At 40.7% G+C, this 25380-nt stretch overlaps 1 protein-coding gene across 1 annotated transcript in view; it reads left to right on the top strand.

Moving 5' to 3' along the window:
* The window catches only part of SH3TC2 (SH3 domain and tetratricopeptide repeats 2), a 71370-nt gene extending 46247 nt beyond the window's left edge, over positions 1–25123 (top strand). Inside the window, exons 11-18 of the mRNA XM_069972330.1 lie at positions 195–236; positions 2338–4041; positions 5778–5958; positions 15170–15320; positions 16938–17060; positions 17243–17393; positions 21689–21885; positions 23280–25123. Coding sequence (XP_069828431.1) covers positions 195–236; positions 2338–4041; positions 5778–5958; positions 15170–15320; positions 16938–17060; positions 17243–17393; positions 21689–21885; positions 23280–23471 — 2741 coding nt within the window. The 3' untranslated portion in view covers positions 23472–25123. The remainder of the gene's footprint in view (positions 1–194; positions 237–2337; positions 4042–5777; positions 5959–15169; positions 15321–16937; positions 17061–17242; positions 17394–21688; positions 21886–23279) is intronic.
* The last annotated feature ends 257 nt before the right edge of the window (positions 25124–25380 follow it).

The following is a 25380-nucleotide window of genomic DNA, read 5'->3' as shown; positions in this document are numbered from 1 at the left end:
GTGTTAATGCAGCATAACTTTTTTTTCTCTTTTATAAATTTGTGACCTTTCTGTGTTTGTCTCTACTAGAGTATAAAACATGATACTGTACATAGATGACTTATCATGTGTCATATAATGTGTGCACACATATAGTACTTAATCTAATTCTGACACCATTGTGCAGTGAATTGAAAATTCTGCTGTGTTTGCAGATGGTTTGGATCCAGTTGAAATATATCTGAAATCTCAGCCAGGTAAGATGTTATGAACTAAAAGACATAAATGTAATTTTCTTAAATGTGGTAAATGTGTATATCTAGTGCTATATTTTAGTTATACTTACAAGCTTTATAGTTATGTCTTATTGCCACTTCTCTTTATAGCTAAATTCTCTTTATAGTAACATTCTCTTGTTTCCTTTTACAAGTGAGCAGTGCTTTATGGGAACTCACATTCGCATTACACAGTCACAGTTAGGCTAGTTAGAGTGGTATAATGTTATAATGTATAGACAAATAAGTAATAAATAGTATTTCATAGTTTTTACTCATTTGTAAGATGTTTTACCTCTTATAACAGGAACCACATCACAAAGCCTTGCAATAAAGCTGTTCTCATTTATGTCTTTTTGATGATATAAAGTCACTTTTAGCATTATCAAAGCAACATATTGTGTATCTATATCAGAAAACCTGAGGCCAAACCTCTAATTTCTGACATGGATTTCCACTTTGTATGCCACATCCTGGCTACCCATACTGTAGGTGACAAGACATTTTTTTCTGTGCCTTGGTTTTCAAGACCACATGCAGACAATTGTTTTGCATAGATGGGTGTCGATTCCTAATGTAAACAATGGGTGTGGTTGTGAAATGATCAAAATACACATGAAAATTAGCTGTGTGCCTGGGTAGCTGTGTAGTTGTGGAGTAGCTGTAAACAATCGAGTAAGTTATTCTGTAGAGCTGAGAGAACCTAAATGTTCCCTGTTATTTATATCTGGCCAACTTAGACCTATAGCTAGATCACAATTTACATTTAAATATAACAGATATATTCATCGTACAAGGCCAATAAACATCGTTACCTGGGTCGAAGAGTGTATCTGTCAGATGCCCGGAGCGTGAGACCGGCCTTACAGGGGAGCTGACGGCATCCCTAGAGATCGGCCTGGCTGGTTGCTAGGGGTGCAAAGATGGTGTTGCTGGGGGCGCGTCGGCGTCCATTCATTATGTCGCAGACGAGGCACAGCTGATATGTGTCTTGCTGCATTGATTAGTGGCTGCCACCGCCAGTGACTCTATAGTATGTGTCCTGGGGCTGGAGTTTTGGCCCCAATCAAGCCTGGGGCTGGGACTCCAAGCCCTATAAGTATCCTCCCCATTCATGTGTCCCTTGCCTGCGATAGTGCCTAGTTTACTAGTGTATCTTGACCTAGTGTTATATCCTGCATTGTATTTCTGGTTATCTGACTTCTGGCTCTTGACTATTTGACTACCCCCTTGGATTCTGTATTGTACTGCGATGCTCATTTGTTATGGACCCGGACCTCTGACTTTGCCTTATTGTATGTGTTTGTCTTGTTTTGTTCTGTGTTGCACTCAGTTAAGATCAGGGTTTGCCTCCAGTTGTCCGTTGCCGCCTAGGGTTTCTGAGGCAAGTAGACAGGGACAGCGGGGCGGGTGCCAGGGCTTATCTGTCGTTGTGTCATGTGTCATGTCCCTAATTCCTAACAGTATCTAGAGAAGCAACATTGCAGTTAAGAGTAAATTTACTATTCTGACTCTGTAACTCGGCTTGTGTGTGTTAAGCCAGCACTCCCACTGAATTACACATGTCAGATAGTGTTCAACTCGACTCCAGAGGCATGTAGTACGATTCTGTGGTTTCAAGTTGAAAGCTTGTCCAATGCTAGTGCAGTAGGTGCAGGGTTGTTCTCAGGATGCAGTAAGCACATGTACAATGACAAGACAATGGAGGACTTTAGAGACCCTCCCTCGCTATTCACTATGACATCTAAGAACTTCGTTTTGTGGTTCAGTACAATTATATAAATAACAATGTGATATGCTACAGATTTTTTTTTTTGCTTTATTAATTTTGCACAATAGAATTACATTGTTCTCTAAAATAAAAAACAAAACATATTTCCATATTTTCCATTTCAAGGAGCTAAGGGACTGTGGGATGAATTAATATTTTCATTGGTACTATTTGCAAGGCTAAATAATTGTACTAAATGGCAGACATGGAGGCTTTTATTAGGCCCCAGGCCTCATAACTACCAGTCATATCATGGGAGGTGAAATATATTGACACTTTAAATAATAATAAACCTTAATTACACATTTCCAGGTGCCAAGGAGAAGTTTGGTGAAGCACAAATATCTGATAGTTGGGAGGAAATTGAAGCTATAAGTGAATCTTCAAAATGCAGTGTGTCTGAGAAATCAAGTCCAGATTCAGAATGGAAATATGAAGTGGAAGGCTTCCATGTGCACGGACAAGAGGATATTGATGACCCAAAGTTCTTTGTTGACTTAAACGCTGGAGACGTAGAAGATTCAGAAGTCTTTGATCCCGTATTGACATTTCTCAATAAAGAGGGCTATGATTCTCACTTCCAGCCCTTATATGATCTCTCAATGTCATTTCTTAATTCCACATTTTATGGGTTTTCAGAAGAGGAAGACTTAGTAATGTACCTGGAAACATCTCGGAATTGGGCAAAAAGGAATAACATGTCTTGGGCTCACATACGATGTTGTTTCCTTCTGGGACGGATTTGTGCCAGAAGGATGAAGTTATCCCAGGCAAGAGTTTACTTTGAAGAAGCCTTAAGTGCCATTAGCCATGGATTTCTAGATTTGCAACTTTTGGCTGCCTTGTATGGGAATTTATCCGCTATCTACTTGAAGCAAAATTTGAAATCTAAGCAGGAACTGTTGCTAGAAAAAGCTGCCAGTCTTCTAACTTGCATATTGCAGCATAATTTTTGCTCAGAGAATGAGCTTGAGGTGCTAAAATATGTTTTTAGGAAAGCCGTAATAGTTAACAATGCCTCCTTAGAGTCTCGTACTTGCTTCCTTATATTTCGGTTACTCTATCAGCTAGGGAGGCATGATGAAGCCCTACCATTTCTAGAACGCTTGCAATTTCTACTTATTACTTCATGCTCCCAAACTTTGAATTCCAATACAAGTTTGATGCCCATTTTAAGTTTCTTGTATGATAAAAAATACCTGCCTCATGTTGCTTTGGCGTCAGCCAGACTATATAAATCAGTTGGCATGAAAATAATGCCATCTCCTTTGTGGAGAGTTGGTGTAGTTATGCAAAATATATCCAAAATTATGGGTTATCCACTGAAAGGCAATCATATTCCAGCTCAAGCTGCCCCTTACTTAAAGCATGCACTACTGTCATCATATGAAAGTGGAGATGTGAAAGCTCAGAGAACGCTGTGTCTTCTTTTAGCTAAGCTCTACCTCCAGCGAAGTCTTCTGTCTGGTGCCATTGGTTATACTAAAAGGGCTGTAGAATTAGGGAGATGGACCAGTGAAGAAGAAGCTTTTGAGTCCTCTCTGTTTTTAGGTTGGCTATATATTTTGAATGGCCATTTTGAGCAAGCTTGCCATATTTTAATGCCTCTTTTAGATTCAATGCAGGAAACCGACAGTACTACTCAGTGTGGTGTTGTGCATAATCTCCTTGCAAATGCACAGAAGCGTAATAAAAAGGTACTCGAATCTTCAAGAGGGTACTCCTATGCCCTTAAAATGGCTACTGAAACAGGCAACAGAAGAAACCAAGCCATAGCCCTCGCAAACTTTGGGACATTGGCTGTATCCTGCCAGGCCTTTATTATGGCAGAAAGATATTTTTTGAAGTCTGTCCAGCTGTTTATAGATGTACAAGATTGTGGTGATGCGGAGAGAGAGCTAGCCCAAGTCTTGCACTGGTTGGGGAAAATTCTGACAGACCAACGGAAGCTTGAAGAAGGGAGAGTTTGTTTTGAACTTGCGTTGCTGTTTGCTATGAAGTCCAATAACTTGAAAAGTGAGTAACTCATATAAGGTGCACCTTAAAAGGGTAATCCAGGAAAAACAAAGTTGCTTTCTTCCAGAATCAGCCCCACACTCGTTCTCAGGATATGTATGCTAATGCAACTCAGTTCCCCTGAAGTAGACAAGAGGACAAGAGTGGAGCTGTTTTTGGAAAAAAAAGTAGTTATGTTTTTGAAGCCCATTTAATAGTGCTAATGAAACTTAAAGCGTAACTGTCATTTCAGGGCCATTTTTTTTTAAAAAACATTAAATATCAACAGTTCAAGTGATTTTAAGAAACTTTGTAATAGGTTTTATAAACCAAAAGAGTTTCCTTCTGGACTGAAAAAGCAATCTCCCAGCCTCCCCCCTCCCTGCAGAAGAAGCAGGATTTCTCTGTCCATTATGTGGCTATGGAGAGGGGAGGGGCTGTTAGGAGTGACTGAGCACGGAGCAGTCTTGCAAAGCACAACACCCTGCAATCTTCTCTCAGTAAGTTCATAGATAAGCACTGACCTTTCTGACACCTGAATTTAGCGTTTTAGGTGCCCAGAGAGTCTACAAACAGCTGACCTTCATGTCACCTCTTCCTGCTCCCTCATCTCCATTGGCCCCTCCCCCCTCCATAAGGATAGAATGGAGAGAGCAAAACACGTCTTCACTGGCTTCTCTGTAATGAAGACGTGTTTGCCTGATAATGCACAGATAAGAAGTCAGGGGGGGGGGGAGGCTGGGAAATTGCTTTTTGAGTACAGAAGGAGGCTTTTTTGGCTGATAAAACCTATTACAGAGTTCCTTAAAATCGCTTATACTACTGATTTCTGTAATAAAAAAAAATATGACAGTTACGCTTTAAGAGTATTAAACACAAGAGATGAGCGAACCTTGAGCACACACAGGTTCATCCAGACCCAAACGATCTGCATTTGATTACCGGTGGAGAAGTTGGATACAGCTCTATGGAGTCCTGGAAAACATACAGTAGATACAGCCTATAGCTCTATGGCATGGAACAACTTCAGCCACTGGTAATCAAATACAGGGCATTCAGATTCAGACAAACCTGAGCCTGTTTGAGGTTTGTTCATCTGTATTTAACACTTTTGGAAAATAATTCCTATTTTGCATTAGTTAGCATGTTTAGCCCCCATTTCTTATTAACATTTGTTTACATGTTTAACTTTTAGTATTTGTTACCTATAGGTTTTCTATTGCCACAGAAAAAAATGGGGTTTAAAGTTAGGGAATGTGGCGGCCCTATATCCTTTGGGATTAATCTGTCCCTAAACATTGTGCATTGACATAATGAAAGAATGTGTAGAGCAGATGTAGTATTATCACATTTGAAGTAGCCTTAATGGTTAATGCTCCATTGAAAACATACAGAATCTCTTGATGATGATTTGTTCTTATCAATGAATGAGAAGCAAATTGTCAGCGTAAGCTGTTTCCATGATCGGAAATGTGGAACAAAATTTCACCAAAGAAATTAAGTGACAATTTAGTGCCTTCTCTGTTAAATCTTTGAACAATTGGCAATATTCCATCTGCCTGAAATAGTCTATCTCTATTATCTGCATGTAAATATATTAAACTAGTAACATATAACTTAGTATTGCTATCTTTTGTTTATTAGATTGGAAAATAAGGCCCCAGTGTTACGTTTGGAAAATGTGTATATTTTTTTTCTATTACTTTTTTATAATTTGGTATAGTTATATAAGTGATGTATGTACATTCATTTTGCAGGCCAGCTAAATATCATTGAAGAACTGTCCAACTTCTATAGTGAAGTGTGTCCTGCCATTGGATCTCATATAACATACTGTGAGCACTGGGTCCACCTACTGCAGCTTCTGAAAGACAGAAAAAAGGAAGGAGATGTTCTAAGTACCCTAAGTAGGCTCTATCAGACTTTAAACACTGCCAAGTAAGTGAAGTCAAATAATCTATATCTTGATATTGGTCCTAGATCTTATCCATGCTTCAGTAGTACGGCTATGTTCACACTGCTATCTCTCCTACTATAGTTCATTGCGTTTCTGGTACACAAACCCACATAGACAAAAATGTTCATGTACTGCTAAATTACATAACATAAGCTATGCTGTCAATTATATATTATATACTATTTCCACAATATTATGGCGAAATAATGTAAACATTCATGGCTGTCTGCCAACTTAAAGTGAACCATTCAGCAATTTTTTGTTGACTAAAATAAAGGTGGGCTACAATAGGACTTGCCCTGGATCAGAAGATATAACTGGTATTTAAATCTGTTGTTCAAGCACAGAGAAATAAGCTTGAAGGTTATCCAGCGCTACAAAAACATGGCCACTTTCCCCCCTCTCTTGTCTCCAGTTCAGGTGTGGTTTGCAATTAAGCTCCATTTACTTTAATGGAACTGAGTTTTAAACCCCACCTTATCTGGAGACAAGAGAGGGGGTAAAGTGGCCATGTTTTTGTAGCGCTGGATAACCCCTTTAAGGGCGACTGGAGGAGCAAACAAGCTCTGTTTGCTTCTTGTTCCCCGCTCGCTGCCGCCGCTATTACTCGCACCGGGTGAGTGTAGGGGGGCTGCCCGTTGATCGGTATCCACAGAGCAACGGCAGCAGATCATTGCTATCAGAGTTGTTTGTCTTTCAACATGTTGAAAGACAAACGACTGCAACGATCAGCCGACATTGTTCATGTCGGCTGATCATTGCCTTCTATTACACATAATGATAATCATCTGTAGCGGCCGATAATAATTCAGTGTAATGGGGCCTTAAGGAATTATATGCAAATTTGAAGATAAAGCCCACAAGGTGTTGCCCTGAGCTGCAGAAGCTAAACATTGCTTGGCCTTTGCAGTCCAGGGAAATGCTCTGTGGGCTTTATGTACTAATTTGTATAAAACATATATCTTGGCTTTAGAGAGACAGATGGAAATAAGAGTTAGGCTATGTTCACGCAACGTATACTTTCGGCAACCGGCAACAACGGCCATACTTTTTATGAAAATCTACGTTGCCTTGCCTTCTATGGAATCCCAGCCAGAGCCTATACACATAGTATATGCTCCGGCCCGGATCTCTTGCGGCACCGTAGAAAACTGGCATGTCAGTTTTCTGCAGCCGCTATTCAGTGAATAGCGGCTGCAGAAAACCCTGTCAGTGCACACTATAGCTCACGAGTGGGGAGGTCTGATATGGGCGTGCACGGATGTGCCCGCATCAGAACTCTGCCGCTGCAAAGATCATCCGGCCGGAACTGCAGCACCGGCCAGGATGATCTTTTCAGAGACTGGCCGTTTCAGAGACTACCCGTCCGGGTCACGGGACGGCTGGTCTCTTGCTTTGTGTGAACATAGCCTTATACTGTATCTCCTGATTCAGGGAAAGAAGCCCTACTGTACACTGCTTCTACTTTAGTCAGCGAGGCACACTTTAACCCCTTCGTGCTGCAGCTAGTTTTGGCCTTAATGACCAGGCTAATTTTTCAAAATCTGACCTGTCTCACTTTATGCTCTTATAGCTCAGTGATGCTTTAACGTATGCTAGCGATTCTGAGATTGTTTTTTCATGACATATGGCACTTTATGTTAGTGGCAAAATTTGGTCACTACTTTGTGTGTTTTTTGTGAAAAACATCAAAATATCATGAAAAATTTAAAAAATTAGCATTTTATGAACTTTGAAATTCTCTGCTTCTAAAAAAAGAAAGTCGTAGCACATAAATTAGTTACTAAGTCACATTACCAATATGTCATCTTTATTCTAGCATAATTTGGTAAACATATTTTACTTATTTAGGGTGTTATGGGGCTTAGAAATTTATCAGCAAATTATCACATTTTCGTGAAACTGATTTTTTTAGGGACCAGTTCTTTTTTTAAATGGATTTAGAAGTCTGGTATCCTGAAAACCCCCATAAGTGACCCCATTTTGGAAACTACACACCTTAAAGAATTAATCTAGGGGTATAATGAGCATTTTAACCCTACAGGGGCTGGAGGAAAGTATTCACAATTAGGCAGTAAAAAAATTGAAAATTTAAATTTTCCAATAATATATACGTTTAGATTAAAGTTTCTCATTTTCAAAAGGAATATGAGACAAAAAGCACCCCAAAATTTGTAATGCAGGTTCTCTTGAGTACAACGGTACCCCATATGTGGGCGTAAACCACTGTATGGGCACACAGCAGGGCTCAGAAGGAAGGGAGCGCCAATTAGCTTTTCCAATGCAAATTTTGCTGAAGAAGTTTCTGAGCGCCAGGTGCGTTTGCAGAGCCCCTGTAGTGTCAGCAGAGAGAAAACCCCCCATAAGTCACCCCATTTTGGAAAGTACACCCCTCAAAGAATTCATCTTGGTGTGTGGTGACCATTTTGACCCCACAGGTATTACAGGAAAGTATTCAAAAGAAGACAGTAAAAATGAAAAACTCGAATTCTTCCAATAATATGTTCGTTTAGTTTGAAATTTCTCAATTTCACGAGGAACAAGAGGAGAAAAGTACCCCAAAATTTGTAACGCAGGTTCTCCTGAGTACAATGGTACCCCATATGTGGGCATAAACTACTGCATGGGCACACAGGAGGGCTCAGAAGGGAAGGAGCGCCAATTAGCTTTTTCAATGCAGATTTTGCTGCAGAAGTTTCCGAGCGCCAGGTGCGTTTGCAGTGCCCCTGTAGTGCCAGCGGAGTAAAATCTCGCCATAAGTCACTCCATTTTGGAAAGTGCACCCCTCAAAGTATTCATCTTGGTGTGTGGTGACCATTTTGACCCCACAGGTATTAGAGGAAAGTATTCAAAAGTAGACAGTAAAAATGAAAAACTCAAATTTTTCCAATATTATGTTCTTTTAGTTTGAAATTTCTCAATTTCACGAGGAACAAGAGGAAAAAAGTACCACAAAATTTGTAACGCAGGTTCTCCTGAGTACAATGGTACCCCATATGTGGGCGTAAACCACTGTATGGGCACACAGGAGGGCTCAAAAGGGAAGGAGCGCCAATTAGCTTTTTCAATGCAGATTTTGCTGAAGAAGTTTCCGAGTGCCAGGTGCGTTTGCAGAGCCCCTGTAGTGTCCGCAGAGTAAAATCTCCCAATAAGTCACTCCATTTTGGAAAGTGCACCCCTCATAGAATTTATTTTGGGGTGTGGTGACCATTTTGACCTCACAGGTATTTGAGGAAAGTATTCAAAAGTAGACAGTAAAAATGAAAAACTCGAATTTTTCCAATAATATGTTCCTTTAGTTTGAAATTTCTCAATTTCATGAGGAACAGGAGAGAAATGTCACCCCAATATATGTAAAGCAGGTTCTCCTGAGTAGAACAGTACCCCATATGTGGGCATAAACCACTGCATGGGCACACAGCCGGGCTCAGAAGGGAAGGAGCGCCAATTAGCATTTTCAGTGCAGATTTTTCTGAAGAAGTTTCTGAGCGCCAGGTGCGTTTGCTGAGCCTCTGTAGTGTCAGCAGAATAGATTCCCCCCAAAAGTCACCACATTTTGGAAAGAGCACCCCTCAAAGAATTCATCTTGGGGTGTGGTGACCATTTTTACCCCACAGGTATTAGAGGAAAGTATTCAAAATTGGCCAGTAAAAATGAAAAACTCGAATTTTTCCAATAATATGTTGGTTTAGTTTGAAATTTCTCAATTTGACGAGGAACAGGAGAGAAAACGTACCCCAAAATCTGTAACGCAGGTTCTCCTGAGTAAAACGGTACCTCATATGTGGGCATAAACCACTGTATGGGCACACAGCAGGGCTCAGAAGGGAAGGAGCGCCAATTTACAGGAGCAAAACCGCAGCTAGTAATGGTTATTAGAATAGCGCAGTTACTAAAATAAAATTAAAAAAATGAGATTACAGGTAATGTGGGGTGGTTACGGGCAACCAGGGGTGGTTATGGGCAACCTGAGGTGGTTACAGGTAATCTGGGGTGGTTACGGACAACATGGGGTGGTCACGGGCAACCTGCTGTGGTTACAGGCAACGTGGGGTGGTTACAGGCAACGCGGGGTGGTTACGGGCACCGTGTGGTGGTTATGGGCAACGTGTGGTGGTCACGGGCAACCTGCTGTGGTTACGGCAACGTGGGGTGGTTACAGGCAACGTGGGGTGGTTACAGGCAACGTGGGGTGGTTACAGGCAATGTGGGCTGGTTACAGGCAACGTGGGCTGGTTACAGGCAACGTGGGCTGGTTACAGGCAACGTGGGCTGGTAACGGGCAACGTGGGCTGGTTACGGGCAACCTGCTGTGCTTACAGACAATCTGGGATGGTTACGGGAAACGTGGGGTGGTTACGGGCAACCTGCAGTGCTTACAGACAATCTGGGGTGGATACGGGCAACGTGGGGTGGTTACGGGCAACCTGCAATGCTTACAGACAATCTGGGGTGGTTACAGGCAACGTGGGCTGGTTACGGGCAACCTGCAGTGCTTACAGACAATCTGGGGTGGATACGGGCAACGTGGGGTGGTTACGCGCAACCTGCAGTGCTTACTGACAATCTGGGGTGGTTACGGGCAACGTGGGGTGGTTACGGGCAATGTGGGGTGGTTACGGATAAACTGAAGTTCTTATAGGCAATCTGGGGTGGGTACCTGTAATCTGACATGGGCACCGCAATCTGGAGGGGGTCATTGGCAATTTGGGGTGGTCAGAGGCGACGTGTGGTGGTCAGAGGCGACGTGTGGTGGTCAGAGGCGACGTGTGGAGGTCAGAGGCGACGTGTGGAGGTCAGAGGCGACGTGCGGTGGTCAGAGGCATCGTGGCGTGGTCAGAGGCATCGTGGCGTGGTCAGAGGCATCGTGGCGTGGTCAGAGGCATCGTGGCGTGGTCAGAGGCATCGTGGCGTGGTCAGAGGCAACGCGCGGTGGTTACGTGCAATCTGGGGGGGTTACATGTAATTTGCCGTGATTACGGGGAACCTGGGGGGGTTATGTGCAACCTGGAAGGGTTACAGACAATCTGGGATTGTTACTGATAAACTGAAGTGCTTATAGGTAATCTGGGGTGGGTACATGTAATTTGGGGTGGTTACAGGCAATCTGGAGGGGGTCACTGGCAATTTGCGGTGGTTACGGGCAACGTGCGGTGGTTACGGGCAACGTGCGGTGGTTACAGGCAACGTGCGGTGGTTACGGGTAATCTGGGGAGGGGTTAGGGGTAATTTTGGAGTAAACTGCAATTATTACTATAATAAAAAGTGTGTGTTTTATTTTTTTGTATGTTTGTCACTTTTTGTACTTTACATATTCATTTTCACTGTATTACTATGATTACTGTGATATTTTCTATCTCAGTAATCATAGTTCAGTGACAGAGACCAAATTGGTCTCTGTCACTTAAAATTTTCAGAGTTGGCTGGTTGTGAAGCGCATGCGCACTTCATAACCAGCCAGGACGTCGAGGAGGAAGGAGCTCCGTGGGTTCCGGTGAGTATATGGGGAAGGGGGGGTGACTGGGGGACGGGGGTGACAGGGGGGGTGGGGGGCGACTTGGGGGGTGGGGGGACATCACTTTTTATCCCCTGTCACCAATCATTTATGGTGACAGGGGATAAAAAGTGCCGGGAGCACATGGTACAAGCGATCAGCGGTATATAGTATATACCGCTGATCGCTTGTACCGGGACCCCACAGGGGGGTCACCGATGACTGCCCCATGCTCTCCGCTACCTCCGGTGGCGGAGAGCATGGGGCTTTCATTCATTTTAACTCTTTCATCGCTGTGAACCGACGTTAGTCGGTTCACAGCGATGGCGGCGGCCATCTTGGAAATGATGGCCGCCGGGGGAGGGGGGTAAGTTATCGGGGCACTAGGGGGGTCTGATCTGGGGTCTGATATACACTTATTTCATCTCCCCCCGCCGTAGATTCAGGCGGGGGGAGATGAAAGGCGGCGGCAGCATCGGTAATCCTCTTTACCGACGGCCGCCGCTATAACGTTAATAGCGGCGATCGTCGGTAAGGGGGGGGGGGGCTGGGACGGACCCCACACACTGCCCCAACACCTCAGCTACCTCCGGTAGCCGGGGGGATGGGGTGGGGGCCGTCCCGGCCCCGCAGCCTTATTCTCTGCCATCGCCGTAAAAAGCTGATGGCAGCAGAATAAGGACCATTAGTGACCGCCGTAGAAAGCCGTATCGGCGGTCACTAAGGGGTTAAGGTATGTTCACATGTACCGGATCCGCAGCAGATTTTATCTAAATAACTAAACACAGCATCAAATCTGCACCATTAAATCTGCTGCGGATCTGCTGCAGATCTGCTACGGATCCTGTACATGTGAACGCACCCTGAAGGAGATTACTTATCAGAGACAGCCCCTTTGAAAATAAACTGATCACAACAGGTCCTGCTCCTGACTAGCAACTGATTTTGCTGGGAGGCACAGCAGTCACTGCTTGGAAGAGGTAGTATTACATTGTGGCCATTCATGTTATATAAGCTTTACTGAAGGAGTAGTAGATGCTTGGAACAAACTTCCAGAAGATGTGGTTGGTAAATCTACAATAACAGAATTTAAACCTGCCAGTGATAAACATACATATATCCTAAGATAATAAGAAAGGAAATACTAAAAGGGCAGACTAGATGGACCGAGTTTTTTTTTTTTACCAACAATCTTCTATGTTTTTAAGCTTTTTCTCCTAATAACCCCATACATGTGCATACTTAGTTTGGCTAAGTATATTTGTGTTCTGATTGGAAAAGGCGGTAGAATTCTGCCAGGGAACTCTGGGAGCAACTAATTTAAAGAATCATGCATGCTGACAGATTCTTCTTTTCCCTGACATTTGCTGTTGGAGCAGGTGGCCCTGAACGGGGTACCCTATCTATGATATCCATATGCCTTAACAGGTTATATGTACAGGGGTTGTATTTGTGAGACAACCCTTTAATATATGTTAACCCTATAGGCTTTAGCCTCACTATGCACCAGTCTTTTTTATATCCAAAAAGAATATGTTTTAATAAATGCTACTTTTGTAAATAATATTATAGATAATATTCTCTATTAACTGAATTAATTCTTCCCCTTATTCAACAGTAGTTAAAATTGTCAGGAGAAACCTATTGGTTTTATCACAAGTGTTTTGATTGGCTCCTAAAATGAATTACCATTCATCCTCATATATCCAGATAGCAGATTACATTACAAAACCCAGTGTTATAGATTTCACCTTTCATTCTGAAATGCACATCTACAAAAGATTCATTAAAATAAAAGAAAAACTGGATAATTGTTTCTTTTGAATCAGTAAAAATAACATTAAGAATATTAAATTCAATTTGAATGATCAAGATCACTCTTCAGGCTGTTAAAAGACAAAATTATTTTCATTTATAACATCCTTTTTCTGCAGCTGCATTTGAAAAATAACAAAAGTTTTGTTATAAAAGTATTATTTTTTAATGATTTCCTAGCCTAGGGGTTACATGTGGTTATAATACTATTAGCAGTGGGAGAGTGTGTGCTGCTCAAATGGGCCTTTATTTCTTGTTCTGGGTGATTTTAACTATTGTTGGACAAAAAATATATAGTGTTTGCTGTCTAGTGTTTAACTTAATCCTTGACAGTGGGATGTATAGCATACATGGCCATTTGTATCCACATTACAACCACCTGCCTAATATTGTATAGGTATTAGAGATGAGTGAACCGGGTTCGGATTCGAGTAGATCTGAACCCGAACGATTGGCATTTGATTAGCAGTGGCTGCTGAACTTGGATAAAGCTCTAAGGTTGTCTGGAAAACATGGATATAGCCAATGACTATATCCATGTTTTCTACATAGCCTTAGGGCTTTATCCAACTTCAGCAGCCACCGCTAATCAAATGCTGAAAGTTCAGGTTCGGATGGACTCGAGCATGCTCGAGGTTCGCTCATCTCTAATAGGTATGATTGTACATTAATACAGCTCTGAACTGGCTTGTTTTTTGAGTACATCCCACAGATGTACTCAGATACTCACTTTTGGTGCACATTGTATCCAGCCGCTACATAATGTATATTAAAATGTGATGGATTATAAAGGCCACCCTCGTCCCCTACTTCATGGTCCGGTAGTGATACTCACATGTTAATTGTAGCCATTTTACACCAATTTTTGCTCTTTTGTTTAACAAGATGAAATTGCCCTCACTTCCTATATACATCATTGAGACTTTGAAACCCATTGCCCAGTTGCCAGTTCACTGGTTGTCTCTCCAAGGACAACTAGGTACCACTGTGTACTAGGTTCCTGTCAAAGTTGATCAGATCCTAATTTTTTAATACATTCTGCATAATATATCCAACCCCTTAACAGATGTCATTGTCATGAGATTCGTTTCACTTGTCAATGGTTTTGCAGATGTAGCATAATCGTTACCTACAGTATACACATTGTAGATATTAAGGTCTCTGTAGATGCTTCCTGGTCACCACCTGTCAGTGGCTGTAGACTGCAAATTTGTATTGTACTTTAATATATTGAGATTAGAAATGTAAAACATATTTAGTGGAATAAACAAGCAGTTATTTTTTTTGAAAAAATATTAGTTTTTTTAAGTGGAATCATATATTTAAAATGCTCCTATGCTTAGCTACAGCTGTTACATACGATATATGGCATTCCATGCTATTCTGTAATTAGTTATTTTTTACTGACTGACCTACACATAAGCAAGAATTACTTTGAGGTCTGGGTGATGGGAGAGCCACAAAGCAGGTGTGAGCATTGGCACTGGACACATTTGCTTAAGTATATGGCATATATCCCATTGATAAAAAGGAATCTGCACCAAAAATTATTTTGACTTTGTGATCCCATTTAGATGTGACTGCTCTGCTACTAGGGTAAGGTGTGCCTTTGAACTAGTGCAGAAATATCTGCAACTTGGCTACTATACCTTGGGACATGACAAGCTTCCCTGGAAACTACAAGGACAGCATATGTATAAGTAGAAAGTGTGAGAAGACACTGACATAAAAATGAAAACATTGATAAAATAGTTACATGCTTCTCTTGTAACACAAATAGTTATCTGGTATATAATAAAACACACATTAGTGGTTAGAAGAGAAAAAGCTTAAATTTACTATGATTCCCACCGCTTCTGTAACACAAATGTATTAAATTGTAGATCCATAAGAAAAGCTCTGGACTATACAAAGCAAAGTCTAAGGATTTCTATTGATTTGGGACAGCATGAGAAATCTGCTGAGAGGTGGATACAAGCTGGAAAATTATATTACCTGCTGCAAGAAAATGAACTTGTGGAGATTTACCTGTATGTAAGTAATAAGTGAAATGCAAAATGGTATTGCCAGTCTTTTAGGTCTTCTGGCATTCTTGTTCGACAAACAGTAAATCCTCTGACACTGTTGCATTAAGGGGGTTAGTAATTGATGGCCTATCCTCAGGAAGCTTCATCAGTGGGGTACTGACACTTAGCACCCCTGCTCATCATTAGGATGTGCACCATGACCAAGCTGCAGCTATGTGCATAGTGTTGTGGTTGTGCTCGGTTACTGCAGCTCATTTCATATTGAAATGAACAGGAGCTGAGCAGCAGTAACCTGACATAGATACTACACAAGGAATGGAGCTGGGGCTTTCAGCTTCTTTGGCTGTGTACATCTGGATGCTGCCATTCTTGCACCCCACAAATAGTATAGTATATTTCTTATGCTTTCAAGAATAGCATCCCTTACATAATTCTAAACATTTTCTGGGGTGCTCAGCTTACAAATAACATAGATGTCAAATACAACAGTAGAAAAAGTAAGAATAAATAAATAAATAAATCGCTTTCCCTATAGAAATTATGCAAAATATTTGTTCTCATTCAATTCCTATACTCCCTTCGCATTGCTGTAAATGATACATTGGCCCAATTTATCAATCTGGTCTGATTTTTCCATTGCAACCAATCACAGCTCAGATTTTATTTGTTAACAAGTCTAAAAAGGGATGTAGATTAGTTGGTTGTCTTGAGTCTTTTGTAAACTGAAGCCATAAGGGGAGTGTGCACAGAATGTAACACAGCTAGTGGAGATCAGTTGGTCTGTACCCCACATATAATTCCAGCTAGTTGCTTCATGTTAGTGCTGACTAACTATAAACTAACTATGCCTGACTAATGGGAAGTTTCTAGGGCTTCCCAGACAGATGTGGTTGGCTCAAGTTTTTGAGTGCTGGTGACAAAACTAGTTTTATCTAGACATGAGCTGAGAGAAAATGCTAGGAGATTTTAATTCAGAAGATTTTATGAATTCATCTGAATGAAAGTCAACTATATTAAAGATTGTAAACTAAATTGAATACAAGTAAAGCAATGCAATAGCAAAGTTAAAGAGGTTTTCCAGAACATGACTTCTGATCCTGGCACTAGGGATGGTCCGAACCGAGTTCGGTTGGGGTTTGTACGAACCCAAACCCTTGGTAATGCTTCCCGCTGTCTGCCCACCATAGCCATAGGCTGTATCCCAGTTTTTCAGGCGTTCATCCTGCTGTATCCGCCCGCTCCACAGAGCGGGCAGACAGCGGGTGTCTGATGCCGAGCGTTCAGGTTCACACGAACCAGAACCTCGGCAGGTTCGGACCATTCCTACCTTGCACCTCTGCCCATTAGCTGATTAGCTTGCCGGAAACAACTTCCTACATATGGAGCTTCTGTAACTCATCCTGTTCAGTTAGTTGATGCCAGGGTTAGGACCCCTAACATCAATATTAAAAACCTGGAAAACACCTAAGTCTTATGCTCTTCTTCACCTAGAAAATTATGCATTTAACTGTCCCTACCTCTAAATACAGACAAGATAAGTGGTCTAGCCAGCACTATATATGTAAACTGTAATGTTAACATAAGGATTTCAATAACTTATGGATACACCATGAATATATTACAGGCTGGCATCCAGGCTTCCCTGAAAGGAGAGCACTTTACTGCTACATTACAACTGTATGAGGCTGCTGGAGATGTGTTCTTCCATGGGCTACAGACGAGAGAGAAGGCTTTACCTTTTTATAAGGTAAGGGTGGCTCATAAGTCAGACTTTATACACTGACCTTTTGGGAACTGGAGAGCCCTACCACTTGTTACATCTTCAGATTTATTATTATTCTTTCTCTTCTTTCAACATCCTAAGGTTTTCTTGCTATTTTTCTTTTAATATTTTTAATATGTATACTTAATTTGTATCTGTCTCTTCAGGAAGGAGCTTTACCTTTGGCAAAAAAACTTGAAGACACCCGATCACAGCTCAGAATTTTTCATAAACTCACTCAGCTATTAATAAATCAAGGAGCTTATAAATCCTCACTGGAGTTTGCTACGATGGCAGTCAGGCTCAGCACACTTGTCGGTAAGTCCTCTTACCTTCTACCTATGAATAACTATTGAGAAGAGGTAATATAAGAGGGTATTGTAAAGACTTTGTTTCTTAAATGTTTTGGGTTGTTGCTTAAATATATGTTTTCAATAGACATGTATAGAAAAAATTGTGTACTTTTTCGCTTAAAGGGTTACTCCAGTTAAATACCTTTTTCTTTTTCAGATCTACGGGTATCACAAAGTTTAACAGATTTGTAATTTACTTCTATTTAAACATCTTAAGTATTCCAGTACTTATCAGTTACCGTATGTCCTGCAGGAAGTGGTGTTTTCTTTCCAGTCTGACACAGTGCTCTCTGGTGCCACCTCTGTCCTTGTCAGGAACTTTATATGGGGATTTGCTACTACTCTGGACAGTTCCTAACATGGACAGAGGTGGCAGCAGAGAGCACTGTGTAAGACTGGAAAGAATACACCACTTTCTGCAGGGCATACTGCTGCTAATAAGAACTGTATGACTTGTGATTTTTAAATAGAAGTAAATTATAAATCTATATAACTTTCCGACACTAGTTGATTTAGAAGAGAGAAAAATGCTGGAGTACCCTTTTAATTTACATTTAGCTTAATAGAGGCAAGGGCACTTCTTTGGCTATAGTTTTTTTTTTTTTTTAATTATAGTTTTATTGGCCATCTCCAGGGCCCTCAATCATTCCAGCATCCAGCATAACCCTCTTCCATAAATATGCATTGACACATATCATGTTTCAGGGTTCATGAACATCAAGTTATGGCTCTTTACATTTAAGATGAAAGAATTTTATATAAATGAGCTTTTTAGTGAACTATTTTGTCATATGTTATAACATGGAAGAGATAAAAGAATGTATAATCTATCCTGAACTTTCTGGTATTTGATAAAAAAAATGTAAGGTTAAGACTTTTCTTAATTGGTTCACATAAAAATAGCCAATATATGTTTATTTGAAACGGCCTCACAATATAATAAGACCCCAAGAGACTAAGCATATGGCTGGTTTACCAGAATGTATCAGTAATAAGCATAGTTCCATTACATTCCTAAGTGCATTAGCTGCCCTATAAACTAAGCATCTTGCCATGTATGCCTTACATAGGCTGCTGTTGCATTCTTGACAGTTTTTGTTTGCTGTGTTTTGACTATACTGCAATACTAAATACACTGGTGTCTTTTTTATTGTATTTGAGTGTTTATAGTATATATATTTGTGGCTTGTGGCCTTGGTTTCCAAAGCTCAGCATTAGAGATGAGCAAACCTTGAGAATGCTCGAGTCCATCCGAGCCCGAACTTTCGGCATTTGATTAGCGGTGGCTGCTGAACTTGGATAAAGCTCTAAGGTTGTCTGGAAAACATGGATACAGCCAATGACTATATCCATGATTTCCACATAGTCTTAGGGCTTTATTCAACTTCAGCAGCCACAACTAATCAAATGCCAAAAGTTTGGGTTCGGATGGACTCGAGCGTGCTCGAGGTACCCTCATCTCTACTCAGCATACTCTAGATGTAGTATTTTTTCTGCCAACATTCAATTCTCAAAGTATAAGAAATAGAGGGAAATAAGCTAAAAAATAACCTTTATTGTTATCAAAATATAAAATATATATGGTATACAAAATAGTGCAAGAAATATGATACAGTATATACAATGTGCATAACGCACTGTCTCTCCAACAATTGGCAATACCACAGGACCAACAGGATTGTTCGATGCCACAGTAGCTTGGATGTACCACTATGTCCTATTACGTCGGTATCGTTTGTAAGTGGTCCGTACCGGTCACTGTCTGTTAAGGAACAATTCAGTCCCAAGTATATATCACAGGGTGTCTATCGGTATGTTTGTATGTCATACAGGTCACTGTCTGTTAGGGATATATAATTCCATATATGTCACAGCGTGTCCTGTCACTACTTGTACCGTCACCTACGCGTTTCTGTCACCCTTGTCGGTGACGTCATCAGGGGTCAGAGGTGCACAAAAAGAGGGTACATAAAGTAAGCAAAAATGTACATGAAGACCATCAGAGCCCTTAAAGTATTCCAGCCATGATGAAGGTAATGGAGTGTTGGCATCTGAGAAGTGGGGAGATGGTAGAAGCAGGTGTACTCACTGTACCCACGTAGTAGGACCCAAATGCAGAATCTCCTGAAGCTTCAGTGGCCTGTATATGGACAGTTATGCAGGGTCGTGATAAGTGGCAGTGAGGTATTACTGTGTTCCCAAAGATGGCCTCCCTGTCTTCAATATTTCACTGGAGGTGTGTACCAGTCAGGCCCCACTTCTCAGATGCCAACACTCCATTACCTTCATCATGGCTGGAATACTTTAAGGGCTCTGATGGTCTTCATATACATTTTTGCTTACTTTATGTACCCTCTTTTTGTGCACCTCTGACCCCTGATGACGTCACCGACAAGGGTGACAGAAACGCGTTGGTGACGGTACAAGTAGTGACAGGACACTCTGTGACACATATGGAATTATATATCCCTAACAGACAGTGACCTGTAAGACATACAAACGTACCGATAGACACCCTGTGATATATACTTGGGACTGAATTGTTCCTTAACAGACAGTGACCGGTACGGACCACTTACAAACGATACCGACGTAATAGGACATAGTGGTACATCCAAGCTACTGTGGCATCCAACAATCCTGTTGGTCCTGTGGTATTGCCAATTGTTGGAGAGACAGTGCGTTATGCACATTGTATATACTGTATCATATTTCTTGTACTATTTTGTATACCATATATATTTTATATTTTGATAACAATAAAGGTTATTTTTTAGCTTATTTCCCTCTATTTCTTATACTTCTATATTTGACAGCCTGGGAAAAGCGTTATACACATGGTTAGTATACCTTAATTATACTTACTGTTGATACATTTAATTCTCCATAAGGCTCTGTACTCTTGTTTTTGGTGTTATACAGTATAAAAATACTAATATGGTTCTGAACACCCATTAAATTAAATTATCTTTTCTTCAAACCTAAACAGACACTAACAAAATAAAAACCTTTATGTGTGAAGGAGACCTAAAGCAGCCTTATGGCCTTCAAATTTAAGATTTTACACAGTGAACACGCTTAGAAGGGTTTTCCCCACATTTGAATATTAATTTAGTCCCCTTTCACACATCAGTATTATACTGTCTGCAATTATGGACAGTATAATACCCATTGATCTGAATGGACCCCTTTTTACACATGCGTAGTTGCTATGGATTCGTAAAACGGCCATGATCCATGGTGTGAAAAATACTGGCAAGCCATTATATGGCCAGTATTTGCAGCACTGTTCCACCCATTTCAAACAGTCGCTATGTGCCAATGTGGATGGCTGTGTATACACACCTGTAGTTCTGTCCGTAGTTGTGAGTTTGCAGCTATGAACAGGATTAGAGATGAGCAAACCTACAGTAGGAACGAAGCAAAGCATTTAGTTCCTATTAGGATTAAGCTAATCAGGCTGCGGTATTTGTAGTCTGCTCCGCTCCCTGCGGCTCCTCCCCAGGTGCTGGGAAAAGATGCATCCAGTCCTGGGGAACTGAGAAGTTTCCCAGGACTGGATCCATCTTTTTCCAGCACCTAGGAAGGAGCGGCATGGAGCAGAGTGGACTTCAAACACTGCAGCCTGATGAGCTGAATCGCGATAGGAACAAAGCCATTCACTTTGTTCCTACTGTAGATTCGCTCATCTCTTGACAGGATTACTGATTTGTGAATATGGCTTTACGCTGTTAAATCAGCAAAACAGAATCTTTAATTGCAATGATTTTTGGAAAAAAATATGTATCGCTGTTCCATATTTGTTTTGGCACTTGTTGGTGTTTGTTGGATTCCTGTTTAGATTGTCCACCTACCATATCCAGTGGTAGGTGCCTTCATTCTTGTTAGCTGGCCTTCACAATAAAATGAATCATTCCACTGCCCATATGTTGGAGGATCTGAGTGGTGGAAGTCACAGTGGGGGACATTCTGACAGAGAATCATAAAAACATTAGGGGGCACCCGGGTGAAAAACGTGTTATATAGCACAATGTAATTATGTATTCATGGGATGACACTTTTAATGATTAATGTCTGGATTTGGCACAACATGAGCAACCATACACTATTGTCTGAGTATGTGTAAGTTATGGCATGTAAGGAATCTTTATGTGAAATGAAGCACTATTTTTAATAATGTACTCACCCTTAATCTTATAATTGACCAATATAAAAGAATGTCTCCCTCCCAATGTATAATTGTTTTATGTCTACATCCAGAAGACCCAGTTCATGAGCTGGTTGCATTTCACCGCCTGGCAGGAGTCTACTATGCCATGCAGATTTATGAGATTGCTGAGTACTGTTATCTTAAGGCACTGTCTGTATGTTCTTCACCGATACAACACACAGCTGAGGCTGGATATTATGTGAAGGTGTATTGGCGGCTGGGAGATATTGCACTGCATAGACGAAAGGTAAAAAAATCCTCTAAAAATTGCATTTAAGGTATCAGAAATTATTCCTGGGGAAAACTAGTAGCAGGTTAGAAAGATCTAACCTGCTCCTATATTGCCATAGGGCACGGGATGCTAAGGATGAAGGTAGTTTTACTACCATTATCTGTAGCACCATTTTCCTGAGATCTTTATTTTTATTGATATGCCACTAAAGGCGATCCATTGTACTGGCGCGAGAAGCCTGGTGCACCGATATGCCCACCTGCTCCCTCTTCAAAAATATTGGGGCAGGGTTCTGCAAGGACATCTCCAGGCCCTCATCACTGGAGATGACCGGAGGAATACTCATAAAGAGGGGCAGACAGATCAGCAAATTGGTGCTATAGTCCCACCCTCAGTGCGCCAAACCTCCTAATTAGCATATTGCCAAGGATTTCAGGAAAATAAGATTGCAGATTAAGGTAAGAAAGCAACCTACTCCCTTAGTGTCCCTGTACATACGGAAACATAGCAGCAGGTTGGATTCTTCTGACCTCTTGTTAGTTTACTTTTAAGGCTACAGTATGTTCGCAGGCTGTAATACAATGGCCATTGTTTATCATGTTTGCATGTTTCTAAGGCCGATCCTGCTGTATTGGTCAAAGGAACATTATATTTTTAGTATTTGGATTGCAGGCATCTTTGGGTGTGCCTGCAATCCTATTAAAGAGGATGTACCATCAGGTACATCCCTTTTTATTCTGACCCAGGGATAGATCGTCGCTGCCACGGGGAAGCCGTTTTTTGAACCGGGTCTGAAGTACAGGAGGCGGGCCAGCCCGCCCCAGTGGAAAGGAATTTCCTCCCCTCTATGACCCAGGATGGTTTGTGGTTAGGGTAGCGTTCTATAAGGTTATATTTTAGCCATGATTTCTTAGCTGCTTTGACTGATTAGACAGTAGAATAACTCAGTTGTCTTTAGGATTCAAGCCCAGTATAGACTTTTTTTTACTGACATCTAGTGGTCACTAATGGAAATTGCAGTATGGCATGATTCATTTATGCTATATGCAAATTAGATCTTCACCTACAGACAATTTGCATACTTCTATGCCATGGAGCATTGCCTCCATAAATGAATCTCCTTAAGAAAACAGAACAGAAAAAGATCACAAAGTTTTTTTTTAAACAGAAATGCAAATATGGCCTTAATACTTAGCGAAACAGTTTATTGTCACATATTAACATATATTGGAAGATGTAGACAGTAGATGAGAAGGAAATAACATGCTGATGCAATAAAATACCTTGGTAAACAGTACAGAACATCTTGTGAACACGTCTGATACCTGATGACTGAAAGATGATGAGACTTCCTCTTGGACAAAGTAGCAGAACAGCTGCCCTGATGTAACTGTGTTACCTGTTTACAGGATGCTGAAGATGCCGTCACTTACCTCTCCTTGGCCCTTGCAGCTGCTATTGAAGTGGACAATGAAGAGTTTCAGCTGCTATTAATGGGGAAGCTTTCTGATGTGTATGCGAAGTATCTATGTAATGAAGAGCAGGCAGATATTTTCATCAAACAAATCCTGCAACTTGGCAAAAAGCAGGCTTGTAGGTGAAACTGTGTCATATGCACCCTTGGAAAATTAAAAAGAGACACAAATCCCTTCCATTGTATAAAACAGATGGGGTTATGAGAGTCCAGGTGTAATATCGGTTGTTTACAAGGGACTGGAGTAGTTATCAGCACTGGATGATACAGGACTGTAGGAATTGTACAGTATTCTTCATGGCATCTCAGGTATAAAGGAGATCATCGTTTCATTCTTCATAGCAATTGAAACATTTGTGAAGAATTATGTGGGCAGGTTCCTATCAACTTTGAACTCAGATGTCTCAGATATGGATCATCCAATATTAAAAAGACACTGAACCATGATTGACTACTATTTATATTTGTAAATCTTGTAAAATGTACTAGAAGTGATATAACTCAATATTATCATCAGGAAATTTGTCCTACAGTAAATGTTTGTTTAAAGTAGCACTCCGTGGATTTATTAACCATTAATATCCTAGGCTGGTACTGTAGTTTATTAAAACTATTGCATTTTGCAATGGTTCTCTACTATTTCAACTACTACTACCTCTTGAATTTTTCCATCAGCAGCCATGTTTAAACTTTATTATCTTTTTTATAACATGTACACCCCTTTTAGCATCCTGCTTATGAGTCACATTGGTGTGGTGTTTCCACTATAGAAACAGTAAAACAGAGGTGGTCACCACAGAGTCACATGACCCATTCGAATAGAAGAAATATTCGGGGGGACATTTATGAACAGAGTACTTGTGTGCCAGTCTTAAATTAGGCCCCATCCCCAATTGCCCGCCGGATTCACTAAGAGGTAGTGTAATACCAACATGTCTTGCTGGTTATAACATCAGTCTGTGGATACACTGGAGTGCTTCTTTAAATCTAACTCCTAAATTAACTTCATAAGAAATTAAGTATTGAAAACAATTTGCTACAATGTAAAAATATAAATTATTTATTATTATTGTTGCAATTTTTTGTTATTTATCAAATTTTTAGGGGGTTTAAACTTCTGGACATCCCATCTTTAAGCAAGATCCAGGCTATGTAATTCATTGTATCAATTAGGATCACTTTCTCAATTATTTTTATCTGCTGGCTTTATTTTATAGCTTTTTTCTTACAATTGTAGCCAATATAAGTGAATGCCATCATGTCAGATATATTAAGCTACTGCACTTTCATGGGCAACCTACAAGTCAGAAATTTTCACTTAGGCTTGATGGCCACAGTTCATCTTAAGAGAGGCTATGTGAAGGCCATGTCAGGGCAAAGCCTTGAAAGAAATGTTACTCTAGATGCAAAATGACCATTGTCTGCAATGACCTGTCCAGCACAGATGTAATTTATGGAATCTGTAACTCAGATGTATGATTTACTCCAAATGACTTATATCACATCCAACCTTTTCTATTTGTAGTCTCGGGTACTATACCCCTTATTTATTATTAAGCACCAAAAAAATGAATGATGAGACAAATAGCAGCAACGACTAAGTGCACAAGTTGGTGTGGAGTGTTACATTTCTTTTCCAGCGCATTCACATTATGGCTTGTCTGCATGCTGCAGGTATATGTTGGAACACATTTTTCTCTGTACCACAGCATGCTTATAGCTTTGGTCATAGGCTTTAATAGACCAAACATAGTCTACATGTAAGTACATTTGCAATGCCAGACAGTCATTGCTGTCTATAACAAACCTATGATCAGTGGGGGTCCAATTTCTGTAAATCTCATAGTCACAATAACAAAAGGAACATAGGGTATGTCACAGAATACCTTCTGTTAGTTCAGACATGTAACCTGTATAATTAAAACCACTTATTAACAATGCTTACTGAGAAATGAGCACAGTCATTGTAAATCTTTACGGATGTGCCGAGACCTCAGACCATTCATTGATTTGACACTCAGCTGCTGTACATAAAA

The sequence above is a fragment of the Dendropsophus ebraccatus genome, chromosome 1 (assembly GCF_027789765.1).
Source record: "Dendropsophus ebraccatus isolate aDenEbr1 chromosome 1, aDenEbr1.pat, whole genome shotgun sequence".
NCBI lineage: Eukaryota > Metazoa > Chordata > Amphibia > Anura > Hylidae > Dendropsophus > Dendropsophus ebraccatus.
Note: the sequence above shows the minus strand (reverse complement) of the source record. Positions and strands in the feature narration are given on the sequence as shown.